This window comes from Pseudorca crassidens, chromosome 7, assembly GCF_039906515.1.
Source record: "Pseudorca crassidens isolate mPseCra1 chromosome 7, mPseCra1.hap1, whole genome shotgun sequence".
Classification (NCBI taxonomy): Eukaryota; Metazoa; Chordata; class Mammalia; order Artiodactyla; family Delphinidae; genus Pseudorca; species Pseudorca crassidens.
The window spans coordinates 7882668-7896454 of NC_090302.1; the positions used below are offsets into that span (position 1 = coordinate 7882668).

A 13787-nucleotide genomic window follows, 5' to 3' on the forward strand; every position below is an offset into this window, starting at 1 on the left:
AAGGGGCAGTGTGTCCATTTTCATAAGGAGAAGGGGCCGACCTGGGCCAGTGGACAGTGGGGCGAGGGGCCGGGAGCCTGGTGCAGGGAGCAGAGGAGAGTAAAACTCTGAGAACACCAATTGAAGCCTTGGGCCTGGCCACTGCCCCTCTGTAGTCCAATTCTCAGGGGGACAAGGTAGGGGCCGGGGGGAGGTGTGAGTTTCTGGGGACCTTGGGCTGGAGGGAGGACCACCCCCTTCCCTCTTCTCATGACTCTCAGAATCACCTCAGGGGTGCGAACCCTCTACAGAGGTGTGACAGGCAGGCTGAGGACGCAGGGCATAGGTATAGGTGCTCCCTCTGGGCCCAGAGTCCCTCAACCCTCAGATGGGCACTGGCCTCCCCCAGGGTCAGTGCAGCCCGAGTGCTGTCCCTAGGAGCCAACCTGGGTCTGCCAGGGTTGAGTGACCCATGGCTCCTTGGTCTCTACCCATACCTCTGGGGCCCCCTGTCCTGGGATACTGCTACGAACTGAATGTTTGTGTCCCCCCAGAATTCATGTTGAAATCCTAACCCACAATGCAATGGTATTAGGAGGGGCGCCTTTGGGAGGTAATTAGGTCATGAGAGTGGAGCCCTCATGAATGGGATTAGTGTCCTTATAAGTGACCCCAGAGAGCTCCTCTCCCCTTCCACCATGTGCAGACCCTGTGAGAAGACGGCTGTCTGTGAACCAGGAAATGGGCAGAAATGGGCCCCCACCAGACACCGAATCTTCTAGTGCCTTAATCTTGGACTTCACAGACTCTAAAACTGTAAGAATTAAATTTCTGTTGTTGGGACTTCCCTGGTGGCGCAGTGGTTAAGAATCCATCTGCCAGTGTGGGGTACACGGGTTCGATCCCTGGTCCGGGAAGATCCCACATGCCATGGAGCAACTAAGTCCGTGCGCCACAACTACTGAGCCTGCGCTCTAGAGCCCGTGAGCCACAGCTACTGACTCCTAAATCCTAAACTTCTAAGCTTGCTCTTTTTGTCCCTAAATTGCCACATTTCCTATCCATTCCTAATCCCCCATCTTCCTAGAAGTGTCATGTTTCTAAGTCTCCTAGATAATCTTCATTCCTGGTCAACCTTTTAAAAAAAAGTTTAGTTTTTTTTAAAGTTTAGCTTTCTGAAAAGAAAATTGATTTCACTTGTTCAGAGCCTTCCTAAAAGACTGGGCTAAGAAAACATCCCAAATATTCTGTCCACTTTCACAGAGTGAAACCATACACTGACAGATTTCCCATCATTTCCCTCTCCTAAAGAGTTACTAAAGGATCTTTTAGGCCTCCTGGACTATTAAAACTATGCTAGGGCCTCTAGTTTGCACAGCTGGCGCGTGGAAGCCTTGCCCTTCTCCCACTGTCTGCTCTTCATCCTCCCTTCCAATGTTCCCCTTCCTACATGGCTGAAGTTTCTCACAGGTTCCCAGTGTACACCAAGTGTTTCCTCCGAGTGTGTGCTGTATCAGGTGGGAGAGGGGGGAGAGGCCCGTCCAGAGGGCCTTGCCGGTATTCCAGGGCCGCAGGGTCCCTCCCTTCCGTGATCAGAGCCCTGCCCTTTTCACCTCCTAATTATCCCCACTAGGAGCAGGGAGCTGCTTCCTCCAGCTCCTGCCCAGTGAGGCTATTTTGGAGAATCGATGTGGAAGGTGGAGGGCTGACTTCTGGTCTTGGAGCTTGTGGACTGGAGTCAGACTACTGCCAAGAGAAGTCAAAAGGCGAGGGATGGTCAAGATTGGCCCCTGCTGGCGAGGAGAGAAAGGGAGGCTATCGGGAAGATAGGGCTGTTGCTCTGAAGGGTAGGCACGGAGGGGTGCCCAGTCTTCCTGTGGCCTGAGTGGACCTTGGGGAGTACACCTTGGGGAGGACTCATGTGAAAAGCAATCCTGGTGAACAGCAGTCTAGAAACTCTGAAGGGCCCTCCCTCCACCAGACAACCAGATCTAGCATGAAATAGACTCTTAACGCCCTGCTGGGCTCACAATAAACAAGGGACACGCATGGCTTTGAGGGTGTGTTTTAGAATAACTAGAAAGCCTGCAGAGTCATGAGCAAGGCGTCCAAAATAAAAATGTATAAAATAAACCACAGAATAACTTCAAAGAAAACAGAAGGAAGGAGAAAATGACGTTAAGAGAAGAAATTAATGAATTAGAAAGACACAATAGGAATATCAAAGCCAAAAGTTGACTCTTGGAAAAGACTTATAATTTAGATAGAAATTTAGAAAAATTTCTCAAAACAGAAAGATATAAGGCACAAATAAACAGAAGTAAAAGAAGGATATAACTATAGATTCTATAGACATTAAATGGATAGGTAAATGTTACGGGTAATGAAATGGGAAATTTCCCAGTAAATTGTAATTTACCCAAAGGGATTCAATCTGAGCTGCCCTATAGCCACGACAGAAATCGAATCAACCATTAACAAACCTTCCCACAAATACCAGACGAGCAACATAAACTAAGCATGTTCAAAGTACGCAATCTGACAAGTTTTTAAAAATAAACATTTAATTTTAAAATAGTTTTAGTTACAGAAAAACTGTGAAAAGAGCTCCCATATACCCTGCACTCAGTTTCCTGTATTATTAACATCTTATATTAGTTTGATACATTTGTTACAATTAACAACCCATCAATGATACTTTATTAACCAAAGTCCATGCTTTATTCAGACTTCCTTGGTTTGTACATAAGGCCCCTTTTCCTGTTCCAAGATCCCACATTACATTTAGTTGTCATGTCTCTCTTTTTTTTTTTTAACATCTTTGTTGGAGTATAACTGTTTTACAATGGTGTGTTAGTTTCTGCTTCACAACAAAGTGAATCAGCTATACATATACATACATTGTCATGTCTCTTTAGGTTTCTTTCGGCTTTGACAGTTTCTCGGATTTTCCTTGGTTCTGATGACCTTGACAGTGTGGAGAAGCGCTGCTCAGGTATTGTGCAGAACGTCCCTCTCGGGATTTGTCGGGTGTTTTCCTCATGGTTAGACTGGGCTTATAGGTTTTGGGGGAGAAAGAGTGCAGAGGTCAAGTGCCATTTTTGCATCACATCCTATCGAGGGCACATACTGTCAACATGACTGATCAATGTTGATGTTGACCTTGGTCACCTGGCTGGGGGGTGACTGTCAGGTTTCTCCATTGCAGTTACCCTTCTTCCCCCTTCCCACACTGTCCTCTTGGGAAGAAAGTCACTCTGTACAGCCCACACCTAAGGAGGGTGGAGTTTTGCTCCACCTCCTTGAGGGCAGGATGTCTACACAAATTATTTGGAATTCTTCTCTACGAGAGATTTGTATCTTCTCCCCCCTTTACTTATTAATTCAATCATTTATTTATATCAGAATGGGCTCATGGATATTTATTGTATATGTTGGGTTATAATCCAATACTACTTTATTTTGTTGATCAAATTGTTCCAACTTTGGCCATTGGAGCTCCGAAGTCCTTTGTTTTATATATATACATTTACTTATTTTTAATTTATTTTATTTTTGGCTACATTGGGTCTTTGTTGCTGTGCACAGGCTTTCTCTAGTTGCAGTGAGTGGGGGGCTACTCTTCTTTGCAGTGCATGGGCTTCTCATGGCGGTGGCTTCTCTTGTCGCAGAGAACGGGCTCTAGGTGCGCGGGCTTCAGTAGTTGTGGCTCGCAGGCTACAGTAGTTGTGGCTCGCAGGCTCTAGAGCGCAGGCTCAGTAGTTGTGGCGCACGGGCTTAGTTGCTCAGCGGCATGTGGGATCTTCCCGGACCAGGGCTCGAACCTGTGCATTGGCAGGCGGATTCTTAATCACTATGCCACCAGGGAAGCCCTCTGAAGTCCTTTTGACATACCGCTTTCATTGTAGTTTTCACGCAATTTGTTATGACATATATAAATACCCATGGAACCACCACCACAATCAAGACAGTGAACATACTCATCACCCCCAAAACCCCTCATGCCCCTTCCCTCCTGCTCCTCGTCATCACACACCCCCTACCCCACTCCCAGGCAACCCCCAGGCTGCTTTCTCACCATAAATTAGTTTGCATTTTCTAGTTGTATATAAGTGGAACCAAATAGTACATATGCTTTATTGCCTGGCCTCTTTCATTCAGCACAATTATTTTGAGATTCATCTCTTCAGTAGGTTTTGGGTGAGATGAAGGGGCAGTGGGACATTTGGGTAGAACCCACTGGGGTGTTAGAGGGGTGAGTGCTGGGGTCAGGAGGAGTGGCAGAGCAGGGGCTGGGCAGTCATGGAGGGTGAAGCGGTTGGCAGGACTCTTGGGTTCTCCCTTGACGACGGAGGCAGGAGCAGAAAAGGTGAAAATGGTTAGGTGGGAAAGATAGTCAATTGGGTGATTATGCCAGGATGAGGGTGGGGTGCCTGTGGGACATCCCAGCTGACCCAGAGGCAATTGTAAACCCAGGATAGGGTTGACCTGAAACCATAGGCTGGGCATTCACGACACAGATGGTAACAGAAACCAGGGTAGGGAAGAGGTGGCCGAGGCCACATGTATGGGGCCTAGTGGGTCCAAGAATGAACCCCGAAGAACCCAGTTCTTAAGAGGCAGGGCTGGGGCTTCCCTGGTGGCGCAGTGGTTAAGTTTCTGCCTGCCAATGCAGGGGACACGGGTTCGAGCCCTGGTCCGGGAAGATCCCACATGCTGCGGAGCAACTAAGCCTATGTGCCACAACTACTGAGCCTGTGGTCTAGAGCCTGCGAGCCACAACTACTGAAGCCTGCGCACCTAGAGCCCATGATCTGCAACAAGAGAAGGCACTGCAATGAGTAGCCTGTGCACCACAAGGAAGAGTAACCCCTGCTTGCCACAACTAGAGAAAACCCACATGCAGCAAAAATAAATAAATAAATACATTTATTAAAAAAAAAAAAAGAGGCAGGGCCGCATAAGAGAGGGTGAAGGAAAACAAGGAGGGTGAGGTCACGGACTCAGAGGGACATGTGCCCAAGAGACTGGCTAGTAGGGTCACATACCAATGGGAGGTCACAGAAGCTACAGCCTAGAATGGGGCTCCTGGGCTGTGCCAATCTGGGCTATGCCTGGACAGAGGCTCTGTCCTCTCTCCCGTGTGAGAACCCTGGGTCTTGGCCACCTGTCCCCAGATGTCCCATAGCAACAGGGAACAGCACAGCTACCCCTAGGGTTTGCTCAGACTTGGGCCTAGGGATCCATCCAGCTCAGCCACAGACAGAAGGTTCCTGCCTGGAAAGAACTAAAGAAGAGGCCGTATAGGGACCCAGGGCAGTGAGCATCGGCTGGCAGGTCAAGACACGTGGGCCTGCCCTTACGTCCTGCCCAATCTTGGCCAGGAAGACAAAGTGAGAATTTGCCAAGTATTTTGGTGGAGGATTGGGTTATTGGGTTTCCTTTCTATATTTGGCAAAGATGGAGCAAGCTGCCAGGTAGGCAAAAAATAGGGGTCTCTAAAACACCCCAGCCTCACTAGCCTCCAGACTCTCCCCATTCATTTCCCCATTTAATTCTGACAGATCTCATTGCAGGAAACACTAACCATTATTGTTATTTTACAGATGGGGAAACTGAGGCTGCAGAAGGGGAGAAGGGAGCTAATGGTTCTCTCTCCTTCCCCCCTACCCCCACCCCCTGCAGTGCTGTGTAGGCAACAGGCCGCTTTGTAAGCAAGTCACATTCGCCAGGGCTCCAGGCCACACCAGCAAAGGTGCCTGGGGTTGCTGACTCAGCAGGGCGGCACGCCCACCCAGATAGCCCCTCCTGCCAAGCCAAGACGGTCCACTCCCGGCCCCGGCCCCTTAGGAGTCTCCGTCTCCACATGGGCTGAAAGAAGTGTCTGGAGCAAATCCCAATCCCAAAGGGCGAGTGACCTGAAGCGGCCTCAGTTTCCCCATCTGTAAAACGGGGCCTGTCGCCCACAGTTCTCGAAGGCTGCGGTTTCCAGGGACCCGCTCGCAGGTGCTCTTCCCAAACCCCCGGAGGGCGCTTGCTGCTCCGGAACCACCCTGGGGCGGGGGGATGGGAGGGCTCTGCGGTTCCTTCCCGGTCCCTATCCCGGCCCCGATTCCCCTTCCCAGGAGGGCACCCCAGAGAAAGCAAAGTCGTTTCAGCAGCCCCCCTGGGTCACCTGCTTCCTCGAAGCCGTCGTCCTCGCCTTCCGGGCCCGCCTCCACCGGCATGCCCAGGTCCCCGTTGGGGCCCGACATTGTGGGCTCGGGCGCCGCAAGGGCAGCGCGAAGACGGGACACAGCGATTGTAGCACAGAAAGCCGGCACAGGGCGGAAGGTGGAGGTGATGGGTGGAACTCGGGACCAGCTGGGCTGAATGCCACAACTGAACGCGCCCGGGCCCCGCCCCCACCCGCTGTGAGACTCCGCCCCACGTCCCGCCCCACTCAGAGCCTGGTCCCTGTTGCAGCCCAGCTCTTGCGACTCACCCCGGGAGCGAAGCTTTGTGCCCGCCTGGCCTTCAGACTCCGCATCGCCCCGCCCACAATCTGTCCAGCCTTCAGATCCCCATCCACTCCTCGAGCCCCACCCATCTCCCGGCCGCCGGGAGGGGCCATCCCGGGGCTGCCCGCCGAGAAGCCTAGGTAGTTGAGCCTCGGGCCCTCAGTTTGGGCCAAGGAGCCCGACAGAGGGGCGGGAGGGCTTGGAATCCCCACTCCGCCCTATCCTGCCGCTGGACACCTGCGGGTCGGCGACTCGGCGCCTTCGGGTGGGCGAAATAAATACGAGACACGTGGTTTCTAAGGCCCCCTGTGTGTATGGAAAATTTTATGGTTCGGGCCACAAAAGAAACGGTGCAGCGGTGCGGGAGGGCAGAAAAAGCCCGATTCGAGGATTCCCACCTATTGTGGGTCGGGCTGGGCGGTTTCTGCGACTCTCCTGGACCCGACGCCGTGACGCTTTCCCTGATAGTCTGAAGGGTTCACTCTCTTTCGATTGGGTGCGTATTACGGATGACGCTGACGGCCACATGGCGAGCTACGTGGCCGAGTTCCTGCGTTCGTCTCCGGGTCACCACCGAGACCAGTTACATCTACACTTTAGAAGCCGGGGCATTTAGCAGACATCCCTAGGTGTGTTTCTTCGGCTCTGACGGATGTGTGGAACTGGGCTCCGAGGACTCACGCCCAGTCCCACGAGAGCTGGCCCTCCCCACTCGGCATCACTGTCACTCCGGCAACCTGCAGGGCGCTGGAGACCTGCTCCTTTAAGAGGAGCCTGAGCCCGGGCCATCTTTGTTTCTCGCGCCCTCCCGCTGCGCCGGCGGAGCAAACATGGCCCACGCTGTGCGGGCGCTGTGGCCCGGCGGGCTCGCTCTGACCTGGAGGCTGGGCGGTCGTCCCGCGCTGGGACTTCCCGCGCAGAGCCGGGCCGGCTTAACCGGGGCGGCGGGAGGCCCGGGCCCCGCCGCCACCACCCGCAAGGGGGGCGCACGGCTCCTGGGGGCGGCGGCGCTGGCCCTGGGAGGAGCCCTGGGGCTGTACCACACTGCACGGTGGCACCTGCGCGCCCAGAACCTCCGTGCCGACCTCTCAGCCGCGCAGGTAAGCCCGGGTCGGACCAAGCCTTGGGTAGGGGCGTTCGGGTCAGCGCCGAACTTCGGGACTTCTGGGAACCGGCGGTGTCAGGAATCGCCTCCTCCGTCCGCTCTTAACCTTGGACCAGTGACTTGGTTTTAAGCCCTCGAGCCCTCAGCGTCCTCATCTGTGAAATGGGGCGCTACTGATGCCTGCTGACTAGAATTCTCGTTGTTTCAAAGTCGTTTTTCTAACGTGTTTTAAGACTTTTTGATGGAAATATTTGGAGATCACTGAAAAGGGAAAGCCTCTTGTACAGTGGATGGCTTTACAAACATTTTATCGTGTCCCTGCCACTGTCTCCAGATCCCGAGGTTGTGTATTTATTAGTACTGTTATTAGTATTTTTACGGAACTGATGACCCTTAGACTCCAGGCCCTGAGACACGGAGGAACAAGGGTATGTCCCCCAAGCCGGGTGGTGGCCCAGCTGCCCTTGCGATGCTTTGTACACAGCACCAGCACCCCCCCCACACACACCCCCACAGGCGCCCCTTTCCTGAACCCATGGGAACAGGAACGGTAGATGGGGAGTGGAATTCCGTGTCTGCCTGCCCGCCCACCTCCATGGCCCAGCCTCAGTCTCTCATCTCTGAACAATGGGGGAGCGGTACTGCAGCTGTGGCTTTCAAACATGAATGTGCTGCGAGCTCTCGTGAGGCTCTCCTGCTCTATGCAGGCCAGTGGCCCAGATATAACGCTCCCCTCTTGTAGATTTGAGGTAGACCCCGCTCGGAAACGCTGGGCTCTGCCTCCACACCCCTTGAAGGGGTCGGGGTGGGCACTCCCAAGTTGAAACAGTTGCATCTGGGGGGGCACACCTGGCGGTGTCTGAAGTTCCCTTGGGACAGGAAGGAGAGGAGAGATGTCTGTCTAGCGTTGGACAGAGATGAGAAGATTCCTCCTACACAGAACGGACTTTCTACCTGGGGAGCCCACTGGATGGGCGCTTGGCTGTCCACTGCAGGAGCCTGCTGCCCACCTCCCTTCACCTCCCTTTCTCCCTGTCACCCATCCCGCATTTCTCCTGAAGTTCTCAGGTCATCCTAGAAAACTCTCCTGGGAAACTTTTGCTTGGGGGTGGGGCCTGGACCTGGGGGCGGGGCCTGGGCACCGGGCCTCAGAAGCGCCCTCCTCTGCTCCTCATCCAGCTCTCCCTGTCCAGCCGCCTGCAGCTGACTCTGTACCAGTACAAAACGTGTCCCTTCTGCAGCAAGGTCCGCGCCTTCCTCGACTTCCACGCCCTGCCCTACCAGGTGGTGGAGGTGAACCCTGTGCGCAGGGCCGAGATCAAGTTCTCCTCCTACAGGAAGGTGCCCATCCTGTTGGCCCAGGAAGGAGACAGCTTGGTGAGCCTTGGGGAGCTCCCTCCCTGCCCCGTTGTCCAGGCTTGTCCTGAGCTGGGCCCTGCCCTGCAGCCCTGGAAGGAACTTGGGCTCTCCGGGCCTCAGCTGGGGCTTATGAACCCGTGAGTCTAAGGGAGACAGAGGACCACAGAGCTTAACAACGTGGCTTCTGAGGTCAGGGTGGACTGGGTTCAAGGTGGAGCTCTGTCACTCACTGGCTGTGTGACTTGGGGCTAGTCACTTAGCCCCTCTGGGTTTGCTTCGTTAATCAACGGAGAACCATACTCTCCAGGGTGTAGGGCTTGGCTCCTAGTACGTAGCTTCTGAGTCTTCCCGGCCCCTCAGTGCCCAGGAGGCCAAGCGGGTGAGTGGGCGGGGCTCAGATCCTGGGTCCTCCCCACATTCTCCTCCCCATTAGCCACATTTGGGTCTCCCTGACTCGGGACAGGCTTCCCTGAGGGCGGGGAGTGGGTCCTGGGGGAAGGGAAAGCTCAGTGGGCATCAATTTTAGGGGTGAACCTCCAGGGACAGACAAACAATGCCCAGGTTCCACCCGACCAGCTTCTGCAGAGTGCTTGGGTGTCAGGATTAAGAGCCCCTGGTGATCCTGCCAGTGGCCAGTCAGCCAGTACCCCCCGCCCCCCACAGTCTTGATCTAAACCATCCTCTTCTCCAGCAACAACTGAACGACTCCTCTGTCATCATCAGTGCCCTCAAGACCTACCTGGTGTCGGGGTAAGGAGCCCCTGAGGCCCAGGCTGGCGCTGCATCTCATCCTGTCTCCTATCTCAGGGAGGCCTCCCCTAGGTTCCTGCATGGGAGTGGGGTGGAGCTGCTGCTTAGATTTCCAGGATGGGCCACGGGCATCACTCTGAGACTCCCCCTTCTTCTGTGCATCTCCCTCTGTTGGGGAAGTGCTTCTGGTATCTGCCCCAAGTCCCTCTTGCTGCAGGACCTCCTGTGTCACCCACAGGAGGGTGGGAAAGCTTTTGTGGGTCAGTCCTGGGGCTGGATCAGGCTGGGGTAGATATTCATCCCGAGGAGGTGAGGGCTGAGTCTCCTGGAGGAAGAGGGAGTCAGGGTGAGGCTCTGGATATCTCCCAAAGGCAGCCCCTCGAAGACATCATCACCTACTACCCACCCATGAAGGCTGTGAACGACCAGGGCAAGGAGGTGACCGAATTCTGCAACAAGTACTGGCTCATGCTGGATGAAAAGGAGGCCCAGCGGATGTATGGTGGGAAGGAGGCCAGGACGTGAGTGGGGCCGGGGCCGGCCCTGGGGATGTGGGGAGGGGCTGGTCTTCCCCAGAGGGGACCAGGCTGCGCGAGATGCTGTGAGCCAGGAGCAGCATGGGAGACCACGAGGGCTGGGGCTGAGCCACGGGCGTGACTGACTCTCCTGAGGACCTCCTGCTTCCGTCCGTACACTGGGCTGTCGAGATAGTGCGTCTGCTCCCTCAGCTCCCAGGCCCTGGCTCAGGGAGCCCACCTGGCCCACCTTCTGTCCCCCCTTGCCCGCAGGGAGGAGATGAAGTGGCGGCAGTGGGCAGACGACTGGCTGGTGCACCTCATCTCCCCCAATGTGTACCGCACGCCGAAGGAAGCCTTGGCCTCCTTTGACTACATTGTCAAGGAGGGCAATTTCGGGACCGTGGAGGGCGCCATGGCCAAGTACATGGGCGCAGCTGCCATGTACTTCATCAGCAAGCGGCTCAAGAGCAGGTGACGGTGCACACGTGTGTGTGTGCGCTCGTGTGTGCGCGTGCGCTCATGCGCGCGTGCACCTGGGGGCCTGCCCTCCCCAAGTCCCCAGCGTTAGCCAAGCTGAGACTCAAACCCAGAACTCCTGATTGCCTCCCCCAGCCCAGGGCAAGCAGGGCTGGCCTGGGAGTCCAGAGCTGGGTCTCTGCCTTGTACCTTCCTCTGTTTTCCTCTCCATGGTTGGGTCTCTTGTCCTGCTCCACCCGCCGAAGTAGCCTTGGCCCCCGGGCCTTCTCGCTCCCCCCACCTGGGCCAGGTTTCGGAGTTCCCCTGATGGACTTCCCCCATTCCTACCCAGGCACCGCCTCCAGGACGACGTGCGTGAGGATCTCTACGAGGCTGCCAACAAGTGGGTGGCAGCTGTGGGCAAAGACCGGCCCTTCATGGGGGGCCAGAGGCCGAACCTGGCTGATCTGGTGAGTGTGGTGGTGTCAGAGGGTGCACAGACCAAAGGGTCTGTCCTTGGGGTGGGGGAGGCCCAGGCAGGCAATACCTACGTCTCACAGCTCCTCCATCCCAGAGGCATCTGCCTCCACTGGTTGTCAAGGGCTTAAGGAAAACCAGTGCTCCAGGCTTCTGCCCAGCAAGATTCCTGGGACAGTGTCTTGTTGGCCTGACTTCAATGCCAATCCTTGAAGCAGTCCTACAGCCAGGGTAGAATATGTTGATTGCAAGGCTCTGGTCTTGGAGCGAGTGGTGGGGTCCGCTCTTCCCGAATCCTACAGCCAACCCACACGCTTCATTCAAAGTCCTGCGTGCAAAATTGGCCCGTCAGTGGGTCACGGGGCTCCCTGAACGGGGAGGTGATGGGCCCAGGGCACACACCGGGCAGAGGGCGGGGCAGGCATGGACACCCCCTCTGTACCCGCCCCCCCTCCCCCAGGCAGTGTACGGTGTGCTGCGTGTGATGGAGGGTCTGGAGGCCTTCGACGACCTGATGCGTCACACTCACATCCAGCCCTGGTACCTGCGGGTGGAGAAGGCCATCGCTGAGGCCCCCCAGTGAACTGAGCATCCCTGCCGGGAGGAGGGAGGGAACAGTGGAAGACACCGGCTGTGGGGGACCAGGGCCGCTGGGCCAGCACCTGCTGATGCTGTGATACAGTGCAGCAGGGGACAGGATCATTCGACCTCTTGCCCACCCACCCTAACTGCCCCCTCGCTTCTAACACTGGACGTCTGCTGGAGCCCTGGGGCGCTGGGGGACAAAGCCCAGGCTCAGTTTCCATTCACAAATGTACCCCCGCCCCCCGGGGCATGGAAGGCTACCTCCCTCACCAGCTGGACCCCCTCCTGGGCCTCCCTGCTCTTTAGCCTTCTCTGGGGCTCTCAAGGCTGCCTTGTTTACACCCCGTGGGTGGGAATCAGGTTGGGCTCCTGCCCTGGGCAAGGGAAGTAGGAACCGTCTGGTTTGGGGAGGCCCCATCCCTGGCTCCCCCTGGTTCCTGCTCTTCCCAGGTGTCCCCAGGACTGTGTGTCATGTTCACAATAAAGAAAAGGTTTGCTGCTCCCCGCGTGGCGGCACCATAGTGGAGGTCCGCAGCCAGTAAATACCGTTTGTCCAGTGCTTACTAAGTGTCAGGCCTGGGTGAAAGGCTCAGTGGGCTTTGTGTCCCATAACCCCTGGGACACGGACATGGGATGTGCAGCAGGGAGGTGCAGAGATGGCCCAGGGTGCAGGTCCAGTTCTGCTCCCCACTGACCGTGGGGCTCTGGGCAGGGGCACCCCTCTCGGCCCGAGTCTCCTCATCTGTCAGATGGGCACAATGGTGGTCCCCACCTCAAGGGGAAGTTGTGAGGGCTTGATGACAGGATACAGGTCACGTGTGCAGAAGGGTGCCTGGTGCAGCAGGGGCCGGGGTTGTTCCAGTCTTGCTCTGGAGACCAGGAGACGAGGGTGCAGAGGACACAGTGCCTTCCAGGGGCCCCTCTGGCAGCACAGAGCCACCCAGGGCTTCAAATCCCAGGCCTGGCATTTCACGGTGGGGGGGGGGGTGGGGGGGACGCTGGGACAGGGGGCTATAGAGAGAAGCGGTTCTGGGAACGAGGCAGGGCTGTGGGGTCCCTGTTCCCCTGGTTTCAGCAGATGAGGGGCACACTGGTCTGCTGAGGTGGCCCTGCAGAGGCCCGACAGGCAGCCAGTGAGCTGAATTCTACCTCCCGGGCCCTCCCTACTGTGCAGTGACTGGGCAACCCTCTCAGGAGAGTTTAAATTTTTTCTTTGTTAATTTTTTTTTAAAAAAATTATTTTATCTATTTGTTTTTGGCTGCGTTGGGTCTTCGTTGCTGCGCACGGGCTTTTCTCTAGTTGCGGCGAGCGGGGACCACTCTTCGTTGTGATGCACAGGCTTCTCATTGCGGTGGCTTCTCTTGTTGCAGAGCATGGACTCTAGGCCCGCGGGGTTCAGTAGTTGTGGCACACAGGCTCAGTAGTTGTGGCTCGCGGGCTGTAGAGCGCAGGCTCAGTAGTTGTGGTGCACGGGCTTAGTTGTTCCGTGGCATGTGGGATCTTCCCAGACCAGGGCTCAAACCCGTGTCTCCTGCATTGGCAGGCGGATTCTTAACCACTGTGCCACCAGGGAAGCCCTGTTAATTTTTTTAAAACATAAAAACAATTCATGGTCTTTGGGGACTTCCCTGGCAGTCCAGTGGTTAAGACTCCATGCTCCTAATGCAGGGGGCACGGGTTCGATTCCTGGTCGGGGAACTAAGATCTCACAAGTTGCACGGCGTGGCCAAAAAAAAAAAAAAATTCATGGTTTTTGTATTAGCAAACATTCAAATAAGGTAGAAGCGACAAGCACTCTGGAGGCAGACAGTGTCATTTTGGGAGCAGTGGCCTCAGCTTCTGCAGGGCTGTCTGCCACCTGCTTGTTTTTGTTCCCATGGCGAGCATCTGTCCTTGTCACCGTGTCACACTGGCTGGGTCTTCATGGCTGCAGAGTGCTCCTTCCTCTGGGAGGAAGGAGAGAAGCTGAGGCCTGAGGCCACACCAGTCTGTGGGTTGAGGAGCTGTGGAAGCTGCCTCCATGGGGCCCACAGGTGTTGAGGTCTCCCGAGTCACCG

General features: G+C 55.8%; 1 protein-coding gene across 1 annotated transcript; it reads left to right on the forward strand.

The window, feature by feature from the left end:
• Nucleotides 1-6886: 6886 nt before the first annotated feature.
• Nucleotides 6887-12272, forward strand: PTGES2 (prostaglandin E synthase 2). The gene is made up of 7 exons (XM_067743153.1): nt 6887-7579; nt 8764-8961; nt 9635-9693; nt 10065-10214; nt 10482-10682; nt 11020-11137; nt 11605-12272. Exons 1-7 carry the CDS (start codon nt 7310-7312, stop codon nt 11725-11727), a joined length of 1119 nt encoding a protein of 372 aa, XP_067599254.1. The 5' UTR covers nt 6887-7309; the 3' UTR covers nt 11728-12272.
• Nucleotides 12273-13787: the final 1515 nt, after the last annotated feature.